Raw genomic sequence first — 26,934 nt, forward strand, 5'->3', positions numbered from 1 at the left:
TGCCCCGTTAGGTTGTCAAGGCCTGTCTCAGAAGCTGTTACCTTGAATTTGTAGCTGAATAACTTTCGTGCGATGGCGCAATGATCACTACCAACTCTTTCATTTTTCTCGTCATGTTGCCGTCGTGGTTTTACACCGAGTGTAAATGCCTGACACTGCTCGTTAAATTCTGGTGCCGAGAGAGCTTGATTCGTCTCTTTTCATCACCCGACGTCCAATTAGTGTGCCGGCTGCGTGCCGCATTTGACGGCGCTTTTCAGTAACTTCGCGGGTTCTTCGTCCACCTCGAAGCAAAACGCACTGCATAAGATGAGACAGGCTATATAGCGTAAGTTTGCGCGTGTCCTGAATGCTCTTCTCACTTTCCTCAGATTGAATTGAATTGAATTCTGGCATTTCACGTGCCGAGATCATGATTTGATTATGAGGCGCACCGTAGCGGGGGACTCCGGATTAATTTTGACCACCGGCGGGTGGTCTTTAACGTGCCCCCAATGCACGGGACACGGGCGTTTTTTGCGTGTCGCCCCCATCGAAATGCGGCCGCCGCGTCCGGGATTTGATCCCGCGACCTCGTACATATATATTATTTTTTTTTATTGCAGACAGTATCCGGCTCCTCACCCGAAGCTGGGCAGACCCCAGGCCTCGGTGCTGAGAATGCTGCAGACGGGCTCCTTTCCGTCTCGCTCGAGGCTGAGCCACTACACTCCAGGTGTGGATCCCCGCTGCCCAGACTGCGGCGAGGAACGGTCGACCTTGAACCACATGCTGTGGCAATGTTCTGCGTTGCGCCACTCGCCTTTAAACCGGCAAGAAGACTGGGATGAAGCCGTCAAGAGCAACGAGCTTCAAGTCCAGCTTCGGGCTGTCCAAAGGGCCTGCGACAGGGCTGAAGATCACGGTCTTCCGCCCCCGGCGCAGGTGCGGCCCGCGACTACGACAACGTAGTCCCTTAGGACCAATTAAAGTTTCTTGTCTGTCTGTCTGTCTGTCTGTCTGCGATAAAGACTTGTTCTTAAGGCATAATTCTTGGTGCGTATATGTGTATTATATGTGTGCTGTGAGGCCTGTGTTGTGTATGAATTGAAGCAGTGTTTTGTGGAATCTGTTGTCATGTATCCAGCGGTCATAGCTGGTTGTCACACTGTAGCGGAGGCCGGCTTGCAGTAGGAGACGCGAGCGTTCCGATTTTAAACCAGTGCATGTCCATATTAACGCGACAGCGTTAAGGAGCTCGTGTCGCAGAAAAGCCGGTATCGTCGGCGTCGGTGTCGGCATAGGCGGCGTTGGCCGTGAGCGATAAATCCCAGCAGGCACTTCATGTATAAAAAACAACTTGCAAGATGGGCTGGGTGGGAATCGAACCTGGGTCTCCGGAGTGTGAGACGGAGACGCTACCACTGAGCCACGAGTGTTGCCTTAGAAACAAGCAGTTTCTAAGGCTCAGGCGTACGTCGCTTGCTCAGGCGCACATTTCGTTGCCGCGCCGAACGTTGCGTTGCTCGACGCTCACCGCGTCCGATGCGGGGCGCGTAGTCGCTGCGCCGTAGCCCATTGTCTTCCACCCCTTGGCGGGTCGACGGGAATGCTGTCGCGTTCCACTCTTGAAGGCGAAGCTTAAGCGTCCTCCAATTTTTAGGTACATATATCAGCGCAACACCATTGCCGCTATGTCACCGCGGTGGGTAGTTTTTCTTCAGATTGGTCAAATTGACAACGAAGTCCAGTTTAGAGAAATGCCACACACAATTTCCGTCTTTTTTTAAAATTATTTTCTTTCTTTTTCTTGTTTCTTTGTGATCCGGATGATCGAGTTTCTCGCGGCGCGATATCCTTCAGATCGATTTACTGCCTGACTGAGACACCATGCGGGAACTGGTACCCAGGGATTCGGTGAGCAAGAACAGCCATCACCTGACTTCAGGCGAGTGAGATATTTGCCGCCAAGTCAACGGACTCTGTCGGCAGACATCACTGACAACATTGTATGAGGAGCCTGCTCTTTCAGCAAATCAATGAAAGCGCTTGCGTCACTACGGCTGTAACCCTTTCACTAAAGGGTTACTAAGAAAGTCTGACGGGTATGGGAGGTGATGGCGAAAGGAGAGGGGGGGGGTGGAGGCCGATAGAGAAATAAAGGCAGGGAAGCCGATTTCAGATGATTACGCTTCGATACGCAGCATGAATGGAAAGCATAAAGAAACTACGTGAAGACACGCCCTGACTTCGTAATCTGCTCGGCACCTCATTTCAAACTGAAATTCCTCTCTTACTAGGACAGTTGATGGCCTTACCCGTGGCCTTATCTGCGGTAAGGCTATCAGAGTGAGGCCGTATAATGCTGCTGCGACGACCCAATTACTAGCCTTACTAGCATCTGTCTATACGATATCGCAGACTGGGATAACGAACGCTGTGCACCAAACCATGACACAATATTGTGAGCAAGGTGTTCATATACGTTGCATCACGCCCCTTCTCTCTAGCGTGCGAGTTTCAGTGTCACTGCAGGTGTCTTCGCAAGAAAATGAGGGAATATTGCGGAATAAAATTTTGTAAAGCAGTTCGTAATGAAGACAAACAATGCGCAAAGGGCTGCAGAGGACGCATTGGAAGAACCAGGCCAGCTCGTTTTATTTACTGTATTTGTGCAATGCTAATAAAGGTAGGGAAAAAAAGTGGCGTTAAAGTAATCGATTACTTTTTTGTAATTGCTCAGTTACTTTCGTGGGGTGGTGATTGGTAACAGTAATCAGTTACCTTTCTTGAAAGAAGCAATTGTAATTGTAATCGGTTACTTTTTTTCTGTAACGTGTACAAGTCTAGCTCGAACTTATCTGTAACTTTTGCTGATCTGAATAGTTCGTTTACTGTTCCATGTTTTCATTCGGTCTACGTGTCACATCGTATCGTCATAAATTTGGTAATTATTGTAAATATGTATTTTCACAATGGCCAATGATCTCGCTTTGCATTTGCTCCCCAGTCTATTATTTTTATTTTGTTACTAGTTCCCTTTCTTGTTTTCATGTTTCGCCCTCGAACTGCACCAATTATACACGTGAGTAGCTTGTGAGTAGCTTGTGAGAGTCTGTGAGTAGCTTACTTAAATAATTGCTTGCGTGCGACTGTACTGAAATTACTAAAGCCGTTCGTGAAATCTGGATTCTCCGCAACAGGAGTCGTTGTGGGGAGAAGCCCAATTTAAGGAATCTCTTCGTTTTACTATCCTCTTTAGTTTTCCCATCTTTTATGGCTTGCCAAGCCGCCAATCACTGCAAGACAGCTTTTCCCTATTCCGGAAGCGTTGGCTATACCAATCCAATCTTTAAAAATTCATCTTTAGTCTTTGCTTCAGCGTTTAAAACCACATGGTCACTTTCGGTCCTACTAGCCACCGCGTAATGTCTCAAAACACAAAAACAAAAAAAAGAGAGGGAGAAGAAAGTTTGCATTATCATTTAATTTCAGATGCAAATCTTTGTCTTTTTTGTTCTTTCCTCTCTCTCTCTCTCTCTCTCTCTCTCTCTCTCTCTCTCTCTCTCTCCTTTTTTTTCCCTTCAAACCTCTCCCGGACGTTAAATGCACACTCCGAGCGTCTACATCCGCAGGCTGCATTATCTTTCTGTGCGTGTAAGACCACAAGCCATCACGCAAAAGAGGGAGCTCGCTTTTTCCCCGTTGTCGTCATCGATCTCTGCGTGTGTTAGCGCAGACCCTAACAAAGAAGGAAAGAAAGAAAGCGAGGAACGTGAAAAGATCACATGACGACTCGTGTTATCACCTCCGCGGCCCTGCACGACTGCGTTCGACGCGGGTTTTGCGTATATGCAAACGAAACCGGTGCCTGCTTACGCACGCCGGGCGTCCGCAGAGCGAGGGCGTACAACCCGCTGCAGAGGTCAGTGAAACGGGCGCGGACAGCAGCGATTGCGCACGAGCCACGCGACGCACCTTGCCCGCTTCGTGACTGCAATGCGGATCGCGAAGCGGCACCGACGACGATCGAGCTAAGTGTACGACATCGAAAGACATCAAAGCAGAAAGCTGGACTAGTCTTTTGAATAACATCGAAAGACGGCGGATTCTGCGAAACTATTCACCTTAGATTCGTTTACGCGCGTAGGATTTCCCGCAAACCATTACGAGCGCGGCAGTGTCATTATTATGTGCCGTGCAATATTGATTGCCGAAGGAAGATCGATCTCCGTCGACACCGCGTTGCAAAATCGCGCAGAGCTGCTGCCCAAGGCGACACCTTTCTGCGAAGCGCGCGGTGAGTGCAGTTTAATAACTGCGCGAACTGGTGGAGTAGAATGTGTCTCATTTTGCTGATTTTGCGTTATAGCAGTGCCCGCATGCCTCCGTTGTCACCATGCGCTTGATATGATTATTTTTGTCGTTATGGCCCTCTAAGTTAACACTACCCCCCTCCCCCCATATTTTTTTTTTCACTGTGTTTGTAACTTTTGTTTAGATAATAAATTTGAATTGGGAACGCGCATTCGTCTGTGTGCCCTTTCATCGTCTTATGTTTTCAGTGCCGTCAATTGAACCACGCAGGGTGAGTAAAAGATAGAGTTCTCAGGAACGACAACGAAAGTTCTTAGAAGAAAAGGAACCATTTGGTAAAACGAGACTTCAGCCTATTAGTAACTTTCTTGAAACAGCAAAATGCAGGAGGTTTGGCAAACCCGGCGTGGTGGCGCTGGTGATTGAGCCGCTAATCGTGGTTTTGGCACACATAAATACATAATTTTTTTTAAAAGTTTGATAAGCTAAAAAACGCGCGCACACACATGCAGACAGACAGACGGGTGCCGACGGGTTCACCGAAGTTTGCAGTTCCCGCCATAGAAATTGAAATCTGTGACGTCACGGCACGCTAACACACTAGAGCACTAGCACCAAGGTATTGGCGTAGAGTTCAAGAAGCGGAAGTCTAGTCTTCCTTTTTTTTATAGTAGCTAAGCATCTTTCGTAAGGTTTGGAAGACTGCTTTATCAGCTTAAACAGAGTCATGGCCAAGTCTAGGAGGCCTCCACTGACAACTGGCAACCATGACTAAACATTTGTGGATTCTAGTGGATCCTTGTACGGCTACGGCACAGAAGCTACGGATAGGTCTTTTCTTGTCTGCTGCATGTTGCGCTTTCCTGTAGCTTGCGCTGTGCCCCGCAAAAGTTACAAAAGTGCTGTACTTCCTAAACAATGCAAATTTAATTCTTGCTAATCGACAATGATAAAAGCCATCTTAGTCTTCAATAACCACGGGAAGCCAAGGCTTTCAAAGTTTTACCAGTATTATGTGAGTACGCGTTTTTTCCAGCTTACGGCACTCCGCTATATATCTGTATAATTATGTGCAGAAGTTCATAAATAGCGTTTTCTAGCATTCCGTTACTTGGTAAATCAGAGCGGCTTGTGTAATGCGTTCTAAAAGTACTGAGAACGCATCACTTTTGTGTCAGATATCCGAAATCCCTAGGAACAAAGTTGATGCTTAAGTTTCTTAGCGCAGTTTCGACTCTCTGTTATGTTACGTTGTTGTTGTTGTTTTTTTTAACGACTGTGCGTTTACGACTTCCAGCCTGAATACGCGCAGCAACAGGTCATCCGAGAAACATTCCAGCTAGTCTCAAAGAGAGACGACAATGTCTGCAACTTCTTGGAGGGAGGAACGTAAGTAGACTATTACGACATATTTCGGAGCGCAAAGCGGTACGTGTTGTGTACCCATATGGAAAATGTTTGTTTGCCCTAAGCAAGAAGTATGGCAACCCTCAGAGTAGATAGCCCGTATAGTTGTCACTTATTTCGGCTAGTGTGTTTTGTTGACGAGTTGTAGTGGTAGCCTCAGTAAGCTTCACAAACTGTAGCGCTCGAATGTCTTGTTCTTATGCCTTTCATATACGTAGCCCACTCCGTAAATATTAAGTAGTGTCTTAACTATTTCACTTTGATGCTTTTCATTGCAGGCTCATCGGAGGGTCTGATTACAAAATCATCTACCGGCATTATGCAACCCTGTATTTTGTGTTCTGTGTGGACTCGTCAGAAAGCGAGCTTGGCATCCTGGACTTGATTCAGGTAGAGAAGTTGACATAGCTGTTAAACAGCTTTGGTTCATTTCAGCATGCAAAGTAATCGAAGCTGTAAGTGCTGCAGAAGAAAAAGAAAAGCTGTAATGAGTACTTTTCATATGTCAAATGTAAAAGGGCAATGAAGGAATAGTTGCTATTGAAAAGCACTTTTCTTGATCTGACATTTGCTCTGGAATATGCAAGAAAGATTATGTCGAGTGCATGTTCTGTTCAGATGCATAGTGTTCTGAGTGAATTATGTTCTGTAGTGTACTTAAAAGGTTGATCTTGCTAGGTAAAGGTGCCTAGAAATAGTCTGTAAGAAGGGGCATTGGAGTGCTGTGTCTTACAGCAACATCAGTTAAGAGTTTGAAACTTCAAAGTTTGCTCTCTCTGTTTGACCCTTCATTCCGTTATGCTGCGGCACGCAGCAGCATGCAGTGTCCATGTGCAATTTCATTGTAGTTGGATGTCAGTGCCATATGCAGGAAACATTTTATTGCGGCAACAGTGCAGAGTTCAAAACAGTATTTTGTCCATGCATCCATTGCACCGCATCATAGGGTGCTATGCCACTGTTGTCATTGTCGTAATAGTCTTCATTCAGCAGTCATTGCATACAGTTTGAGTAGTCTGGACAGTGCTGCAGGACTTTGGAGGAAACCGGGTTGTTGGGAGGAGTTGGGGAAGTAACCACTGTTTTTTGCCTCACTTTTCACACTTTCTCTCTTGGAACTTTGCGCCATGTGCCAGCGGAACCCAAGCCAGTGTTTGCTCTTCGTTGGCAATAATAATTCAAGAAGGCATTTTATGCTAAGTTTAGCAAGTTCTCAATCAAATCACAAATGCGATGAGTCAATAATGTACCTCACAACTACAATATATTCACCATCACAAATTCTGAAGCCATTGGAAGAGTACTGACATGATATTTTCTTTCTTTTTCTTTTGCATTAGAGTGAAGATCCTAGACCTCTGAACCCTAGACTAGATACTGGCAAGCCCTAGAGCACCCTACATAATTTAAAGGGGCCCAGAAACACTTTTCTAACAAAGCACAGAATGGCCCCACTATTAAAGGAGGTTGCCTCAAGAATATCCTGTCACAAAAATGTTTCATCTCCTTCAAGCAGAAACGGAAGACGTAGTTATCATACCAATGAGCCGCTTTCTCCCTCCTTTCATATCCGCTAGTGCACTGAAAGCTACACAGCGGAGGTGGCAAAGGGGCAAGGCTCCACCCAAAACTTGAGCATTTCGCCGACCAGAGGGCTTATAGCGTCACTCCATGGCAGTGGTCCAGGTGGAGGATGTTTTGGCATGCAGGCTTATGCTTCCGGAGCGAAGGAGAAAGACAGCTGACCCGAATCAATGCCGGACAAGAACCGCGAGCCGTGGCTTTATGGGCCACGACCACACGCCGTCTTTATTTTCTTCTCATGTGGGTGAACGCTATTCGAGTTCTAGGCACCACCCAAGGGAGGGCGTTACAGCCCCCCCCCCCCCCCTGCCTAGACTGAAAGTTGAAACTGGACTGAGGGCCAGCTATGGCACTCTAGCACGAGGTCAGGTGGCGATCTGAGGCTTTCCATCAGGGTCTCCACATAAGCCGGCTGTAGGTGGTCGAAGCTGACTGTCTCTTCACGACTGTTCTGTAGTAGGGTGGCAGTTTTTGGGGTGCGGTTGAGGACACGGAATGGTCGGTCGTAGGCAGGGTTAGCGGTGGTCAGACAGCATCGTGGCACATGTAAACATGTATTGAAGTGGCCAGGTCGGGGTACACGAAGTTTGTAGTGTGGCAGGAAGGACGGGGCGAAGTGGACCGGAGGTCTTTAACACAGTCTAGGAGGCTTGTAGGAATGCTTGTGGCTGGGCTGGTAGTTCTGCTGATGTAAAGAAGTCTCCGGGAAGACGCAGAGAACTACCATACTCTAGCTCTGCTGCTGAGCACTGTAGGTTTGCTTCGAGGACGGCCCGTAAACCCAGGAGCACAGGGGGCTAGAGGGGGTGACACAATTGAGGCGGGTAGCCAGCACGGCCCTCAGTTGTCAGTGAAGGCAATCCACCATGCTGTTGGCACATGGGTGATGAGCAGTGGTATTGCAATGTCTAGGGCCGAGAATGTGGTTAAGGCAAGCAAAGAGGGAGGACTCCAGTTGGCATCCATGGTCTGTTGTCACTGTGCCAGGACAACCAAAGTGAGATACTCACACAGAAATGAAAGCATGACAAGTACTTCGATGAGTTGGTGCGGAAAACATATGCTTGTAGCTTATGATCGGTCAGCACATGAAACTGGCATCCTTCCAGAAAATGCTAAAAGGGCTGTATCGCAGTGTGGATAGCTGGCTAGTAGCTCTCGGCTGAAGGCACTGTAGCAGGCCTCAGCACGAGGTAGCTTCCAAGAGTAAAAAGACAAAGGTCTCCGCTCGGAGTTAACTACTGTAACGCGACACCGACGGCCACGCTGGAGACATCCATCATTAACCGAGCTGGGGCCTTGCTGCACGGATGGATAAGAAGCATGGCATTCATGACTAGTTGTTTGGCAGCAGTAAAGGTGGCCTGGGCTTCTGATGACCAACAAATTGCAGAGAACAAGCCAGCGGTGGACTGAAGGAGGTCAGTGAGCGGGAGAAGCAGCTCTGCACAGTGCAGTATAAAGCGCCTGGAAAAATTACCAAGCCAAAGGAACTGTAACTAGCCCAGTGTTGAGGGCTGGGAGTAATCCTGGATGATCTCGACATGAGACGAGAGGGCGTATACCCTTGGATGGTATGTAATTGCCCAAAAACTCGAGCTCAGATGTGCCGAAAACACACTTGGAGGCGTTCACAACCAGGCCATACTGCTGTAGACATTGGAACAAAGCACGTAGATGGTGCTCATGATCTTCAGGCATAGGGCCAGTGATGAGTACATCATCAAGGTATGCAAACACAGTAGGAAGGCCCTGCGTGACCTCAGCAATGAACCGCTGGAAGGTTTGAACTGAATTGCGGAGTCTAAAAGGCATCTGCACATGCTGAAACAAAACAGAGGGCGTCGTGATGGCGGTCTTGGTTATGTCGACAGGTTCGATGGGAATTCGGTGGTACGCCTTAACCAGGTCCACTTTGCTAAAGATGGCGCAGCTGTTGAGGCGTGATGTAAAATCTTGGATGTGAGGCAGCTGATAGCTGTTGGGGACAGTCTTGGCGTTCAACGCTGGATAATCTCCACAGGGACGCCAGTCACTGGGATCACACTTGGGCACTAAATGCAGCGGAGAAGCCCATGCACTGGATGACGGGTGTGTAATGCTGAGCTGCAAGATGTGGTTGAACTCCCGTTTGGCGATAGCTAGACGGTTCCCAAACAAGCGGGGTGGTTGAGTGGTTGCTGGTGGCCCAAAGGCGACAATGTGGTTTGTCATCATATGTTTAGGCAGCTGAGCTGGGTTCGTTGGCTTTGTTAACTTCGCAAAATTTCCCTAAATTTTTTGAACTTAGAGGAAGGTATCAGCGTGCGGGTGCTCATGGGAGCAAGTTCTGACAGGACTTCAGAGATGGAGAGACGAGTCAGACCATCTGTGCCATCTGTGAAGCGACTACGCCGCATGCTGACATCCAAGCCGAAGTATGAGAGGAAGTCCAAGCCGATTATCGGGGGAACCATGTCTGCGACGACAAAGACCCATCAAAAAGTGTGGCAAAGGCTGAAAACGAGGGTAAGGGATCAGGGTCCGTACGTCACTGTAAACGAGGCATTGGCATCACGAAGCAACTGCCATGATGACCTGGAACGATCAGCCTTAGTTGGGGGAGCCACACTGATTTCCGCGCCTGTATCTATAAGGAACTTGGCGCCGGAGAACTTGTCAGTTACCATGAAAAGCCGGCTGGGACAACAAGTGAGACCACACGCCACTGTCAGTGATCTCGGCGGGCATTTCCTGGCCACAAACGGGGAAGTGTGCACTTCGTGGCTTGGTGTCGGAAACACCGGTGGTACCAGCAGAGAGGCAGGTAGCTGGGACTCCGAGATTGATGTGTGCACAGAAGAGTGCGAGAACCGAGACGAGGCGAACGACTTCCCTTTGGGGGACTCCGGAGCACGGCGATTGAGGCGGTGAGCTCGTTGATGCGGGCCTCAAGGCACAAAATCGTCAGGTCTTTAGGCGGTAAGACAGCAGCGACGGACAGGAACGTTGCCTCATGAACCTGGTCAGCGAGCTCCAGCAGGCAGTCAAGGGTGACGTCGCCAGCTGCCGTAAAGATAATGCAGATAGGCTGGGAAAGGCATTGGAGGAAAAGCACTCGAAGCAACGCTGAGTGGGTGGGGACGTCACACTCCCCGAGAAGCTGTTGCATCCAGCCCAGCAGTTGGGAGGGGTGCCGGTCAGCAAGGTCCTCCTCGGTAAGGAGCTGCCGGGGGCGGGTGCATTCCGACGGCATGAATCTCTCCAGCACCTTGGTCTTGAGGTGGTGATATGGTGTAGCGCTCGTGGGGCCAGAGAAAACGTGCAAGAGCTCACTGGCAACCTCAGGAGGAAGGACTGAGGCGACGTGGTAGTAGCACGTCATTTCCGAGGTGTTGCGGTAAAGGCGAAATTGCACCTCGATCAGGTGAAACTAAACTTGTGAGTTCTGGGGCCAGAAGTGCAGGAAGCGAAGCTGCAGCAATGAGACGTCCTGCGGACGTGAGTCCTGTTTTGTGGAGGTTTTGGGGGGATCAGTTGTCATGTCCTAGGTCACCACTTATTCCACTAGGCTTATTCCTCAGGAGCAAAGGAGAAAGACAGCTGACCTGAATCGATGCTGGAAAAGAACCACGAGCTGTGGCTTTGCATGCCACAACAAGGGGCCCTCTTTATTTTCTTCTCATGTAGGCGCGCGCTATCCGAGTTCTAGGCACCGCGCAAGGGAGGGTGCTACAGACACTTAGTCCAGCTTGCCCGGTCATCTATGCTACTACTCAGTGTGAGGGCAGATGTAACAGCATAGAAGATGACCAAGCAAGCCAGTGTGAGTGTCAAAACGGCATAATGTTCTTCTCCTACATGACCACCTTCTGCGTCATGACATCACAACACAGTAAAAACAAAGCCGAAACTGGTTTTAGAAAAGATATTATATTAAATTGTTTAGGATGCTCTGAGGTTTGCCAGTATTATTTCTAGGGTTTAGAGGTCTTGTGTTGTCATGTAACATGCTAAAAATAATAAGAGAGGACTCGGAAAGAACATGTCAACACGCTTGTCTTTTAAAACTAATTGAACAGCTGCTTGTGCTTTGAAGTCTACAGTCTTACTTGTAACCATGTTTTAATTGTGGTGGACACTGAGCTGTGTCTGGCACCATCTTCCTGAAGTCTTAATCTGACATCGTTTTTGTGTTCTATTTCACAGGTGTTTGTGGAAACACTGGACAAGTGCTTTGAGAACGTCTGTGAATTGGACCTGATCTTTCACGTCGACAAGGTAGTTATTCCTGCACTACTTGGCCACAGGGGTTTAACATGCAGGCAATGGACTGCATATGAGGCCTGCAACAGTTTTCTAGTGTCCAAGCAGTCCTGCAGCACCTGAAAAGTGTGTAGATGTTTTGCCACGACATTGTTAAGTGCAGAAAGTAAGGAAAGCAGAGATAGTTGTTAGCAAGGACAGTAGACTCCCTTTTTAGGCAGGCTTTGTCAAGCTGAACAGTTTACGGACATTTGTTCAGTTCTATATTGATTCATTGTGCAACTAACTCCTACAAAATTTCTGACCACATAAAGAGCCTAGATTCAGGCAGTGTAAATAAAAAGCAGTCTCCCTGCAATATATTACGGCTGAAGTATGAGTGGATGCATTACAAAAAGCTAGTGAGAATGGAAATTTAAAAAAAAACGCTGCCGGGTGACTGCGAGCCAGAAATGGCACAGAACCTAGAATGTTGAGTAACTGCATGAAGCCTGGGCATGACCTCCGGGATTTGGAAGTGCTTGCAGCCATAAAGGGAAATCTGATGCCACCGTCTGTGGGAGTTTCCTAAGGGCTGCTGTGCTGTCATGGGAGTGACGGTATATGTGTCTGCAAGGCTTGTGTTGGCCGGTCTTGTAAAAGGCTTTGTCTAAAGTGGGGATATAGCTACACAAATGAGGCGTTTTTAATATAATATCTTCATAAAAGGTTTTCATTCATGCATATTACAGCTTCCAGTGAAGTTTACTCACCTACAATGCATAACCAAGTGAAGAAAAGCAAGAATAGACGACAAACTGTTCGAAAGCGAGCACAAATCTTGTCGCCTGTCCTCTAACTTTATCATCCCGCTGATACTTTCTACATTTCATATAACTGTACATGCAATAACAAGTTTTCATTAATAAACAAAACATGTTTCTGTGTAATAATAAAGCTAAAACAGCTTCTTACGTGCTGTTTTAGTAGAAAATGAATCATTGTGACAGATGGAATGGCGCTTACCTGGCACGACTTGAAGGTGTCCTGTCTCTGAAAACAATGCCAATCCGAAGTCACAATATACCAGCATTCCCATGCGTACCACAGTGCAGCAGCGCCGGATGTCTCTCTAGGTAATGTAGTGAGAAACTTTGTGCTTGCAGCACACTGATGATCTCGGAGGCCATGTCCTGGTATCTGTGTCATATCCATCACCACCAGTTGCCCAGTTTGTCTGCTAAGGTGCTATTTAAAGGCTCCTAATAAAAAAAATTAGGCAGTTACTAGCCCTGAAAATTTGCCGAGATTGCTTCGATCGTATATACAACTACTTGCTAACTAATTTGGACAAAGCTACATTTTGTTTTAGTTAGCCTTTAAGCTCCCATTCATAATGTGAGCATATTTCTCAAGTCCTTTAATGTTCATGAATTAGAACATGTACTATAGTAACTCGCAATGAGAAAATATGGGCACCTTGCTTCAGTCCCGATCATATTTGGGCTGCTGCTATACTAGCGGTTCCCTTCTTCCTCGCTGCACTGAATTCTCCAGCTGGTGTGACCAGCTTATTTGGTGCAGAAACAGGTCTTGTTCAGCTGCTGCCATTGTCATTTCTCCTCTTCCATCACAGATGGGATGCTATAGACACTTGTGCTATAGCGTTTTTACAGTGAATTTTATGTAATAACTCGACATAGTCTGTAGTGCATAGCACCACTCATGCATACAGATTCTTTGTTTACACCATGACCGGCGCACTCAACTCGGCAGAGCTTAAAGTTCAGAGCATGTTTCCTGTATCTTGAGGGGTGCTGAAGGGCTGGGAGCCCAATTTTAACCCTTTGTTTGCACCTTCCGAATCCCCTTACGGCAGATCATGACAACCCAGCGACCTGATTGTGTCAGCTATGCTATCACTTACTCATGACCATTTCTCTCACTTTCTCTCTGCATTTTTCCGAACACCAAGTGAGAGAGAGAGAGAGAGAAAACAAATAAATAAATAACAACAAACAGTTCCTTTCTGTGACCTGTTATACTCTCCTGGCATTTCCAAGAACACTGACAGAGGAAAGAAACATCCGAGTAGCCCCGTTTTCACGCTTTCGTTAAAATGCCATGCCTTGCAGTAAAAGGCATCCCGACCGTAGCAAGTGCCTCGATACACATTGATGCCCTGCACATTGTTCATCTCCGACTGTATGTTCCAATTAATGGGTGTTCCATTTACTGAGAAATATGTGCTGGTGTGCGGTACTATATGCCATAAACCCTCTTAACACTGCTAGAAATATTAGGCACCAATAAGTGACGTAGCAGCTAGTTTGTCCCATGGTTTGAGCGGGGTCGCCGACTTCTGGATTAACTTGGCTTCGCTGTGGTTTTGGTTTTGAGGAGGCGCCAGCAACTTATCAAAGCAAGAATATCAGTCTTACTGCTTGACTCAGTGACTGAATTAGCATGCAGTCATGCAGTCAAAATTGTCTAATAGTGTGCTGTAAGGCAACTGAAATTTTCGTTGTTACGGTGCCACAAAGCTGTCTGCACTGCATCTGCTATACATTAAAAATTGATCAAACATTTACTTGCTTGAATCTTTGCCACTGCCTTTTTTAATTAAGATGGCTTGTGCATAAAAGGCAGGTATTCTGAAAAATAAAATAGATATAAAGAGTTCTTCTTTTTTAGAACTTGCTGCTGTGATTTCATTTAGAGAGCTGCAAAAGTTTTGTTTGTGATTAACGTAAATGTCCCTTTTTTCTTTTTTTCTTTCATTACCCCAGCAGAAAACCAACCAATTTAGAGGCTGTTGTTCAGTCTAAGTGGCAATTCGATTGAACCGTTTAAGTACTGGCAAAAAATCCATAAGGGTATTCAGAAAAAAAAAAAAATTATTGCACATCTGGATCGCAAGTTTCTTGCACATTTTAAATATATCTGGCATGGGGATATTAAATTCACAGCCTGTGTCTGAAGGTACAAAAAAACAAGAACTATGTATGTGGACTAGAAATTTCATAGTTAATAAGAGTTCAGTTCCATCATCAGTTTCATCATCATTGTGCTTGTCGGAATTAACAGTATTTGGTACTCATATTCTAATGTCACGTGATGTGCGCTTAACTTTCTTTTTTGAATGAATTTGTGTTATATTTTATTTTTGATCAATTGCCTGTACTCCCCCTCCCCCCCTCCTCCCTATGTGATACCCTCAGCTGTGAGGGCCTTTAGGGGTATTTTGTATAAATAAACTAAATAAATAAATAACCGCTCAATGCTGCAGGTACAATTTAGAGTGAACATTTGTTGAGGAAGGCTTGCAAATGAGAAAAGTCAAAGTGTTTGAAGAATGGATTAGGGTGTTGCTTTCACATGACAGATCACAAAACATGGTATGATGCAAAGTCCCGTATCATGCTCCTTACACAAGAAGCTTGTTTCTTTGCATGCTTCATTGTGAATTATGCTTTGACCTTTGCAACAGAAAACGCACCACCGCGTTGATGGACATCTTTTACCTACGGTAGACCAGATGAGTCCACAAAGTGTCATGCCGTCAGACGAGTAAGGCCTGTTTCTCAAGAACATGCATGCTGGAGCAGGACGAAATGCGTGACTGGCAGCTGCCATTTTTCAGATTTGTTTAACAAACAGAGTTCGTAGGCCTCAAGAGCCTTGCAGCTTTTTGTCTTTCCTGTACAAGTTGGCATTGGCAATTCACAGGCTAGAAGCAGCAAGTAGAAACACGATACACGTTGCTTTTGCAGTATATGTGATTAGTATTCCCATACTTCGTATGCAGGTTCACTACATTCTCAACGAGCTTGTCATGGGGGGCATGGTCCTGGAAACCAGCATGACTGAGATCATCACACGGATTGAAGAACAGAACAAGATTGAGAAGCAAGAGGTATCTATGCACATAAGCATGTGCATGCACATGCACACATGCAAACACACTCAAAGAAAATTACCTTTAATTCACTAGTGAAAGCCAAAGCTCATATTTGACCTTTAATTTCTATAGAATTCATTCTTTACAGTGCACATTCATTGGCTGTAATGGCATCAACAATAATGTCATTTTAATTAAATAAAGCTCTAGGCATTCTTGCTGTACGCCTTCCTTTAGTGGTTGAGTGTTACAATGTGCTTCATATATGCTAGTCATTGTCCTTGTTTGTAAATTATCAACACTGATGCATTTCTTTAAAATGCATTTAAAAAATTTACTGCTTCTCACAAGCTAAGATAGGGAATTTTTCAGTAGCCATTCACATCTTGGCCATCGCAAAGTCATATTGACTCCAGAATACATTCATACATATAAGTTCACAGCTGTATCATTTGAGGTTGCAGCTCATTGTTTCTCATCAGTGACTACCTGAGAAGCAGGAAGGCCTTAAATTTCAGTTTAGAGACCAATGAATAAGTGACAGAGTTTTGAGATGCAAGATGCCACAAAATCTATTCATTCAGTGGAGTTGTTGTGTCATATCCATTGTTGTCAAAAGCAGTTTGATCGAACCAAATTTCTTTATAGCTTGAGAGCATTGTTGAAGTGTTAATGGTATGGCCTCAGAAAAATGCAGTGACATATTTTTTTTTAATTCTCTCAACACCTGTGCTTTCTGCTGGAGCACACTTGTCGAGTAGTGATTTCATCGAGTCCATCCTTTCAAGGTAATGAGACTGGCACATCTGCCTCCTTTGCTTCAGCCATTCTGGTTACCTTGTCAGGGAGTAATAGAAGCGAGGAGTGAAGTAAAAACATGGCCACCAAATGGCTTGTGTTTCAGCTGGTTGACAGTTTGTGGTGACAAATTCAAAACAGCAATACAGACAAGGGGCAACGAGACAAGAGGCAGAAGTACAGTCTCACCTGAAGGTGTCGGTACTGTTCCACTTGTCAGTACTATTTAAAGAGAAATGTTGTCTCATGTGCTGCTATTGCAACGAGCACTACACTGACTTCACCTTCATAAAAATACATACTTGGATAGCACCAAGGAGGTAATAAGAATAAATTCTGGAGTGGCAGCCTTAGTAGCTTCTTAGCACCAGAGCAAAAGCCAGTGCTTGCCCCGTCTTTACCTCTTAAAGAGAGCTGCACCAGCTGGAGTCCACTCACAAATTAAGTACTCTTACTCTGCTGATGTAAATGCTAGGATAATTGGAAAATAAAAGCTCTTTGTTTCTAGCTAAACTATTAGGCTTGGCTAAAATGAAAATTTTTCTTGAGGTTCACATTTCATCCCAAAAGCAGTAACACAAAGCTGGTGTTTAGTAGGATCTGTACGGTGAAATTAGTTATCATACAGTACCTTTGGCTGAGCCACCCTGGCTGTACGGTGAAATTAGTTATCATACAGTACCTTTGGCTGAGCCACCCTGGCACCGTGGCAGTGCTGCAAAAATTACGCCAAACACTGCCCGAGTTTCACGTTTCGCTGCATGACAGATGAATGTGCGAGCCATGGAATGGGAGTTTGCGAATGTAGCACCCTCTGCGAGAGACATACTGAATTCGAAGTTCAGCAGAGGGCACTTTGTTACACAGGACACTTATCACTTGTACTCGTCATGATTCACTGCAACGTGAACAAGGTCAAGCACTTTATTGATCACAGATGCTTCAATTATGAAATGACGAATGATGCTTGCCATTTGAACGATTCTTGGGGTACTGGGATGAGGCTGCGAACTGTGCTGTCAGCACCTTGCATGTAGTCCTACATAGCCTGAATTTTCAAAACTGAACATGAACAATGGGCGTGAAAGTTACTGTATCAAATGCAGAAACAGATGCTGCAGCTTCGTACCTCATCCTAGTATGATGCCACTACATTGTTGATGAAATTGTCCACCTTCGGTGGCTGCTCTCGTCAGGACTTCTGGTTAGCAGTAATGGTAGACTGTGTGGTCTTTGCTGACCATTGAGCTACTGCATTCTTGCAGAAAAGGTAGTTTTGTGTGAGACATGGCAGAGACACAGCTTGCATTGTCACCGCCTGCTACAAAGTGGCACCCGAACTGAATGTCACACACGCATTAACAAAAAGCCGCATTTCAAGGCTGTGTTAATATTTGCTATGAAGCAGCATTGGAAGGCAAAATTGTGGTACAAGTGCTCTCCGCATTGCCCTGAAGCAGCACCATGCATTGACAAAAAGCAGCAGTAAAGGAAGTTATAATTGAACATACTAAAGAGGTTTGCTTTTGGTGCATTACTTTTGGTGCTTTGCTTTGCATTTATGTTTGTGCCAGGTCACGTGTGTTAAAGCTGTGGACATCCTTGCCGTTATTTGTGCAGTTATATGCATGGTTTTGTTTTATTTTTGAGGGTTGTAGCTTTTGGTGCAGCGTGCACACTGGGATGGCTTAAATGTATGAACATAAAGCATCTTTCTTTTGTCATATTCAAGAACATCTGCAACCAGGTCACATATAAAATAAAATATGGCAGGGAAAAGGCGGCTGTCACTCGTTTGTGGCTTTAGGGAGTGCATTGTGGAAATGCTTGACTAGTGAAACTTGCCAGTTGTAATTGAGCGACTCATACTTGGCTAAGGCCATTGTAAAAGTGTAGAAAGACACTTGCAGTAATGATGTTGGGACAACAGGGCTCATACCTTAATTAATATGTAGTTACTGTGTTCAATGTGTATGTGTGCGTGTGTGTCCGAGTGGGACTTGTGTAATTTTTTTTATTTATTTATATACCCTCAGGGCCATATGGCATTAAAGAGGGGAGTGGTTACAGAGTAGTAGTGTAAAGCAAACAAACAAGTGCAGTGAGTTCTGGTAATCCAATGATTCTCCTAATGTTAGCTGATGTCACAATGTTAGTTAAGGTTTCGCAGAAATACCGCATATTTCAATGGCCCACTGTTTGTCGCGCCTGCAGGCTGGTCTCTCGGCAGCGCCTGCGAGAGCTGTGTCAGCAGTAAAGAACATGAATCTTCCGCAGCAGATCAAGGACATGAAGCTGCCCGACCTGCCGTCCATTGGAAATCTCAAGTTCTAGAGCTAACAACCAGTAAGTAGCTTGACTCACGAACAAAACCTTCTGGGACCAGTAGAGAGCTTTAAGCGTGTCCAGCATTCGGCTAAACACAAGCTGACTGGATGTTTCATCAGATGAACAGAAGTGCAAATGTGAGTGGCCCACATGGTGCAGCCACCTGGTGGCACAAAGATCAACCAGACAAGCACAGAGCTAATATTGCAGTAACGAAATGTATCCTACTTAGCTGCTGGTGTGAATTTTCAGCAGCGGCGTAATCATGTTGCTACCGAAAATTTACACCAGAAGCAAAGTAAAATAAACTTAATGCTGCAATTTTAACTGTGTTTGCCTGGTTGAGCTCTACGCCACCATATGTGCATAGCTCAACTATTATAGTTGAACTCTGCATTGCGCGGATCTCACATGGCTTATGTATTGTGACATACTAACTTCGGGCATGGGTTGCCTTCAATGCTCATCTGCCCTTGCATAGGGCAGTCCACATCCTTACAAACTGTGCCATAGAATGAGGCATCCGCTCCCAACATCTTTACCATATCCTGATGGATCCTGGTCCGAGTTTGCTTTCTCAGGGACAGAAATTCGATCACCCTACATCACACACTGTGGTTGCTTAGTGGCTATGGTGTTGGGCTGCTAAGCACGAGGTCGTGGGATCGAACCCCGGCCACGACAGCTGCATTTAAATGGGGGCAAAATGTGAAAACATTCGTGTTGTCGAAAAATGCACGTTAAAGAACCTCAGGTGCTCCAAACTATTCCGGAGTTCGCCACTATGGCATGCCTCATAATCAGATCGTGGTTTTGGCACGTAAAACCCCGCAATTTAAGTTAATTAATTTAGATCACTCTACATGCCTTAATATTCTCTGTTTGGTCTGGCTGCACGTGCACATATCACCACCGCACCGACCGCAATCATTGTAGGCGCTGCACACATGCAAGATGTTGAGGCATGGCTTTTAGTAGGTGCGCCTACCATAGAAAAAGTGTGGGCTCTGTGCACAAACATTTTCTGTCTTAGACCAAGGACTTCTGACAACCATCATAGCCAAGCATCAAGATAAGAAACTTTGTAACATTGCATTTCTGCATGAGAGAAAGTGCAGTTTGGCTTGTTTTATTGTATTTTGCTATAGAACTTACTGTCACTACCTCTTGAATTTAAATTTCAATTGCAAAAGGATAGTGTAGCCATATTTGTCCCATTTTGCTCCTGCATCTGAAGCCTTTCTTAGCATAAGACAAACGTTGTGACGTTTCTTCCTTACAAAGGTCAATTATCTAGAAATCTAGATTGATCAAATGTTTGCATGTCATTGACCCCTTAATTGAATCTATTCTTTTATATTAACACAGTGCCTTGCATGTGTTGCTGAGTACTCTTGAATTTGTAGAGAGGCATGACTGTCACATTGCCGGCATGTTTTGTTTACTTGCAGGTTATGTCCAATCATGGAGAATGGTTTTTCTTGCTCTATGGGCTCCCTGCCAGTGCATTTTGCTCTTACACTGTGATGTCCTAAGTGTTTTTCTTTGTTTTCTGTAAATAAAGGATTCAAGAAAGGACATGTTTCGACCTTCGTTATCTACCGTTATAGTGCAGAACACTAATTTTACCAGCTCTCATAGGTTGGTGTTGACTGCCAGGCTTATAGAGGATACCTTGAAGGGAGCTTGTGAAGGTAAGATTCATAGGATGTGTTTATCACGAAGTAATACAGGGCATGAAAGTGTGATCATGTTTTACACCATTGCCATTTACATGCCGTAGATAACACAAATCACTTTTTGTAGTGCTGTCGTAGCCAATCAATGTACAAGGCTGATGGAGGTTTAACTATGCGAGAGTGTGCATAAAGAAAGGCAAAGTTGCAAGAACTTGCACCACTATTAGAAAAGAAGAATGCAGAGATGGTATTGTTCTACCGCAGGGGTGACCAGACTGTGGCTCACGAGGCCATGCAGCTCCTTGTGGGTCCAAGTGCAGCTCCATAACTCTTGCACCTGCACCATCCCTTCACCACGTTTCTGCCTCTAAAGACCAGCTTCCTTTATGTTATAGGAGAGGCACATGCTTGGGCAGCCATTGCAAGCTGGTGCCACGAAGTGACATGCATTAACTTCCTTCACAATCCTGTGAATACTGTGGCCACCAGCTTTGCTGGACAAAATGAAAAAAATTTACCCCCCCCCCCCCATATTCCCCAAGAGTGTAATTCATTAGAAAAAGGGTGTGGGGGAGAGGGGCGGGTCTTCAGTGTTGTCTTGGTGTAAAAGGGCACAAGTTTGTGGCTTGAGCAGGAAAGAATTGCCAACATTCAGTGGAACTAGCATGGCTTGCTTAAACTTGCTGGCAGTGTGGACTTGCATGGTGCTGGTAAATATATGCTAAATATATACTATGTGTGCCGTGGCTGCTTAGTGACTGTGGTGTTGGGCTGCTGAGCACGAGGCCGCGGGATTGAATCCCAGCCACGGCGGCCCCATTTTGATGGGGGCGAAATGCGAAAACACCCGTGTACTTAGAGTCCCCCGCTACGGCGTGCCTCATAATCAAAGTTGTGTTGGCACGTAAGACCCCATAATTTAATTAAAGAACATAGACGAGCAGACTATAAAATGCCACCTATAGCCGTTACGAATTCCCCTGAATGAACACTGAAAAGCCATGAGGAATGGTGTGCTTTGCATGGCTTTTTTGGCACTAAGTGATCTCACAATGAATTTTGCAAAATTGATGTTTTACAAGGCAAGATTATAGGCGATGTCATGAGCAACTGTGGCATTTTTGCTGTGAGTGGTTAGGATAACGATAGGAGGAAAGGCATTCATAAGGCTGGTCCAGGCTTAATTTTATATCTGGTGTCCTGCAAATAACACTTCATGCATGGATGCATCATGGTGCACACTTTGTGCTCAAAATACCATCTGTATGTCATATCTGTATGTCACTGATTGTGCACTTGATCTCCTCCTGCTTCTTTGTTGGAGAAAGAGTTTCTTAATGAAATATATAAGGCTTAGAGGTGAGCCACAGGAGCTAATTTCCTACCCTGCTACTCCACGAAGAATGGGAAGGATGGGCTATTTTCTATATCAGAGAAAACAGGTAAGTGTAATTGTGACCATCGTGATTAATGTTATCAGTTAATATCAGTTAATACTAGTAATAGGAGGCTCGATTTAAGAGAAACTTGCTTAAATTAAACTGCGAGATTAGGTAAACAACATAAAAGCGCCAGCTTTGGTTGGCTACCCATAAGCATGATGGCTGCATGCTCCAGTTAGATGGACCTGCTGTTGAAACTATTGGATCCTCACTGTCCAGCATGCTGCTCTGGAAACACCAGCAGTTTGACATACGAGTGCAGAGGCACCGCTGAAGTCAAGAAAATTCATTCTGGCTGACAAATGCCCACTCTACTGCTCAGCAGAGTTTACTTCCCTCAGTTTATTTGAGTGCCTTTTAACTCATTGTGAGTTATATGTGACAAAGAATAAAATAGTGACAGCACGAAGATAAAGGATGCTTTCAAAGTGGTTAATCGTATTGAAGCAACAAGCCAGATTGCACAGAAAAGCAGGAGCATTACGATATGATGACCTGGACTGTTGTGATGCAATGTGTAAATGCCACAGTGTTGAGTCAGCTCACAGGAGGTGAAGTTAAAATTCTGCCGTGCGAGTTTGAACATATCGGCCGCACAAGATTACTGGAGTTGTATTATATGCAAATTCTTATGGTGTATTTCTACTTATTTCTTAATTCCCACCAAGTGACTGCTCCTGGTGATGTGCTTCATACGGGCCAGTGACGAAGGGAAAAAAGAATTGAAAATGAAAATTATTGCAAAATATGGCCCCTGGGCAACCTTTTGTAGATGTACGTGCATGCATTGCATTCGAGGTACCCTCCGAAAGTTGAAGTGAAACAATTTTACATCCCCTTTTGCATGCTACTAAACAGTCACATTATTAAGGGATATGTTGCAATGGCTTATCTTTGTTTAAATACGCGGAAAACTTTTACCTTCGACTTTCGTTTCAGCAAAATATATTAACGTCTGCATTAATCACTCCATCCAGAGTCACTTGGGTGAGATAAATATTTTATACCCCTGCCACACGGGCACAGAAAATGACATTAACTGGCTAATGCCTTAAACTTTAATGTCATTCGCGGGTTGCCTCACAGACATGCTTAATGGCATTAAAGCTTAATACCATTCGCGACGTAGTGCGTTCTCATTTAGTTGGCCTGCTACTCTGGGCAGGGAAGAAAGGGAAGAAAATGGAATGAGTGATGATAAGGACAAATGAGACAAATGCTAGACGCACAATCTTGCAGTAGTGTGCCATCCACTGATCTTTACTGTGTTTAGTGGTCCTTGCGATTAACCACGTATGCGAAAAGTAATCGCCAACTCCAGAGAAGCGAGAGGCCCGTCCGCTACGTCCGCGTGAAGTGTCAGTTCGAGTCGCACAACTTGCTTAATGAGCGCTTAACGATAATTGATTGCTTTCGTTGATTGCCGACCTACACGATGCTGGTTGTCGGTTCGAAACAGCGATGCTCTAACAGCGATAAAGGGAAGCAAGGAGGGAACCGAAACCAAGAATCTAGTCTAAAAACGTCGCGGAAACTGCGGTCGCCTGGCGACATTGGTGTCAACATTGCCAAGATTCGACTGTCTGCATTCGGCTAGCGGTGTTGACGAGCTGAGTGACGTCCGCCAGAATGCGGTGGTTGAGCTTAAACAAATGTTTACGCCTTTGAACGACGAGATACGACTACTCTTCATCAAGTCTGGGTGAAATTGACGCTGAGCCATGTCGCTTCTGACGGATTTTTTCGTAATTACCGTGTCGCAAGTACGTCATGCAGCTTCTTGTGTGTCTCGATGATGGACGTATACCGTGCGGTGGGGTGAACGAATTCACAGAATATGCTTTCACAAGTTCAAATTTCTATCCATTAATGCTGGCGCTACGTTTGTCTTACTGCTGCTAGTCGTTTTGGTACAGATAGCTCGATTGCACATACTTTCGTACCGAATATTTTTTTAGTCTCAAAAAGCAGATGCGTACGTCATGACTGCAAAAATAATTATTACATAAGTAGCTCTTCAACCTAACTGATGTCACCCTACCACTTGAATAGCAGCTGTTTTACTGCACATGTTTCAATTCCGGGGTTCTGTATCTGCGGAGAGGTTTAGTTGTTAAGTCGAATTCCCGCACCATGTGTTCAAGATTTTGACCGCTGATCTTCACATATGGGCAGTGCTATGTAAGGGCAGTGATTGCGTTAAAAGCAACTAACCTTTTCAGCAGGTTAAATGTACAGCAATAAAGTGCGCTACAAACAGTCAGTAAACACAACTATGTTTGCAAGCTGAAGTGTGCTGTTATTGTGGTCATCGCGCCTAAATTGGTTGCGTACTTTATTACCTTTTGTGTAATTATGCGGAACTGATACTTTAAGTCATACGCTGAACACTTCAAAACTTACATTTCAGGTGTTGTTCTTTGCGGGCGGCTGGGTATTCTTTATGAAGAAGCTGTTCAAAGACTACGAGGTAACCAACGCATGCAATAGGAACTGCTTACAAATAAGGATGCCGGCATGACTGGTGATGTAGGCAGAACATAAAACGCGTGCATCACGTCAAAATAAAGCTGATACTTGTACGCACGTGCACAGGAGTTGCAGCATGTTCCCCGAGCATGACTTTCCCTCTCCCGTGATTCTGCCATTGGCAAAACGATACTGAGCATCGAAAGTTAACTTCTGTGTGACCTTTTGATCTGTTTTCATGCTCGCCCACCTTACCTTGCACATCATCACGTTACCATCGTACCAGGCCAGTGCACCAGACACTTGTACCAGCATAGTGACAAGTTGAATGCTGCTAAATTTACTGTAGTCCCATGTGATGTGACCTCAGATCTGTGCCAAGCTATTTCTGCCAAGCTTCATCAAGTCAGGGTAAAGATTAAATTTATCCGCTGTTCGTAGACAGAATTTGGATGAAGATTCCATCTTGCCTCGGCCACTTTGGTGGCTGAATGACTATGTGGTGCAGAGTGCAAGTTTGAATAACGGCCACGGTGACTCTTTTCAACGGGGGTGAAAAACAAGAATTCTTCACTAGTGAGCTTTGCATGCGCATTGAAGAATCCAAGGCAGTGAATAATGAAGAGCCCTCTACTACACAATCTTTTGTGTGGTAAAGCAAATTAGAGCTCAAAGACACATCTGCATACACGCACACATCCACACACAAGGACCCACAAGTAATTGCGTGTGTGGGTACCCAACAGAAAGTTCTGTTACAATCTCTTGTAGCCTCTGGGATGCTTTGGCATGGTTAAATCTCATCATTTGGTCAACCTTAACCTTGCAACTTGCCTTGTAAGAAATTTCTAGCCGGTGCAAGTGTAAATGCCAGAATCACTGCTTTTAGCTTGGCAGCTAGGTTTTAAGCCTTCATTTCAAATGATCTGTGTTTTACAGAAAAACAATGTGTTGTGTTCTTGTACTTTATATTTCATAATATTTTAATTTCTATGTGTTCTCTGCAGGTTCATCACCTGTCTGTACAACTGCTGTTTTCTATAACCTTCTCGTTGTCTTGCACTATGTTTGAGTTGATAATTTTTGAAATCCTGGGCTTCCTTGACACAAGGTAAGCACTGTGTTTCTATTCCACATTTCTGCTTTATGCAATCCACATAGCACATGGAACTGAAAGGTCAAAAACAAAAAATGAAATTCTGGATTACCGAGAAACATCAATTGGAAGCTTTTCATGTGGTACACTCCACAGCAGCAGTATTTGCAAAGAAAGAAAATGGTTTACAGTCACTGCTATGTTTCATATACTAGGTTAGAAGAAAGAACTACTACAAGGTTCCCTGCTAACATGGGCCAAGCTATTAAAACAAAGTATGCGATACAAGGACAGAACCAACCGTATCTTGTCAGCAGAAGCTTTCTGCAAATGGTATTTATGTTATGTAAATTAACCATTTAGTCAAGATTTTTTAGCTAATAAGTTTAAGTCTAAAATTGTTCTTCGCATTTAAAAACTTCACATTCATTAGTTTCCAGCTCGCTTTGTATTCTCAGTCGTGTTTTGATTATTAAAGCGTGATGTAGTGGTGTGTGTAATGCTTTTGGATGATCACAGGCAAAAATTTCTAACAGGTGAATCGATGCATTTTATCTAAAAGCTTTTCTTTGGTTGTGGTTTAGGTCCTACCAAGAGCACAAACTTCCACTGCACTGCTGTCTTTTTTTTTCGTTTTTTTTTCTTCACTACTGCAGCAACCAGACAACACTTCTCTATATATTTGAAATTGACACTGAAAATGTTGCGGACGACATCGTCCTCATTACTGTGCTGAACCATTTGATGTGCACGCGACAGTCGGAGAGGCTGCCAAAACTGAATGATGCCTCCTTTCAGCCCTTCGTGATGCTACGCACTTAGCCCGCTACACACAAGTGGGAATGCCTGAGCCCATTCGGCTGGCCTGCCCACCACACACTAACACACATTCCCAAATACCTACACATTTAATCAATTAGTCAATTAATGTTTTATTTTCATCGCAAGTTATACACTGGTTTCCTTACCTGACATTCGGCCAGTAACAGATAAACTCGTCTGGCTTCCACTTAAAAATACTCTAATTTGCGAAAGACTTCTGCTGACAGAACACCATTGGTCCCATCCTCTTATCTTGAACCCTTCTTAATCAGCTTTACCATTTTAACTGGGACACTTTGTATAATATCCTGAAAGATAGTCCACCATTAAAGGCAGCCTCATTCATTGGTGTGATGTTCTAGTTTCTGACAAAAATGCGAGGAGATGACCCATCCCTATAAATTCTGACTGCGGAAGCAACCTTGATGACCTTGGCAAAGAAAGGGACACAAAGTAATGGGCAATCCATACTGTTCAAAATAATACTGGGGGCAAAAAGTTTTAATGACCCACCAAGAACATTACAGACAGTTCTTGTTTTCATTCTTTTCTCTGTGTATTTTTTTTCATAATATTTTTAGCCATGAATCCTTACTTGCTTGCAGGTTTCTGCCATTCTAAATAACTTACTTTTTGCTGAATCTACCGTTGTCTAAAAAGCCTAACCTGAAGCAAGCATTCTTGTGTTACCATAGCATTGGAAATGTCTTATTACAGTTGTGTTACCATTGTGACCATGTGCACTCACGTATTTATTATTTTTATTACTATTTCTTTCAGTTCACGTTATCTACACTGGAAGCTAGGATTGTATGCCATTTTGTTTATGCTGATAGTGTTTCTTCCTTTTTATATTGGCTACCTGATAATCAGCAACACACGTTTCGG

The 26,934-nt window shown here is 44.7% G+C and overlaps 2 protein-coding genes across 3 annotated transcripts in view; both read left to right on the forward strand.

The window, feature by feature from the left end:
* The first annotated feature begins 5,096 nt into the window (after nt 1–5,096).
* On the forward strand, nt 5,097–20,116 carry or (AP-3 complex subunit sigma-2 or). The gene is made up of 7 exons (XM_065447636.1): nt 5,097–5,311; nt 5,594–5,685; nt 5,982–6,093; nt 11,476–11,547; nt 15,320–15,427; nt 18,425–18,556; nt 19,990–20,116. Exons 1-6 carry the CDS (start codon nt 5,243–5,245, stop codon nt 18,542–18,544), a joined length of 573 nt encoding a protein of 190 aa, XP_065303708.1. The 5' UTR covers nt 5,097–5,242; the 3' UTR covers nt 18,545–18,556; nt 19,990–20,116.
* Nucleotides 20,117–23,201: 3,085 nt separating this feature from the next.
* The window catches only part of GPHR (golgi pH regulator), a 38,046-nt gene continuing 34,313 nt past the window's right edge, over nt 23,202–26,934 (forward strand). The window contains exons 1-4 of one of the 2 annotated variants that reach the window (XM_065447638.1): nt 23,202–23,422; nt 24,070–24,129; nt 25,136–25,239; nt 26,827–26,933. In XM_065447638.1, the coding sequence (XP_065303710.1) occupies nt 23,381–23,422; nt 24,070–24,129; nt 25,136–25,239; nt 26,827–26,933 (313 nt within the window). In that variant the 5' untranslated portion in view covers nt 23,202–23,380. The remainder of the gene's footprint in view (nt 23,423–24,069; nt 24,130–25,135; nt 25,240–26,826; nt 26,934) is intronic. The other variant, XM_065447637.1, reaches the window with a different exon arrangement.

The sequence above is a fragment of the Dermacentor albipictus genome, chromosome 4 (assembly GCF_038994185.2).
Source record: "Dermacentor albipictus isolate Rhodes 1998 colony chromosome 4, USDA_Dalb.pri_finalv2, whole genome shotgun sequence".
Taxonomy (NCBI): domain Eukaryota; kingdom Metazoa; phylum Arthropoda; class Arachnida; order Ixodida; family Ixodidae; genus Dermacentor; species Dermacentor albipictus.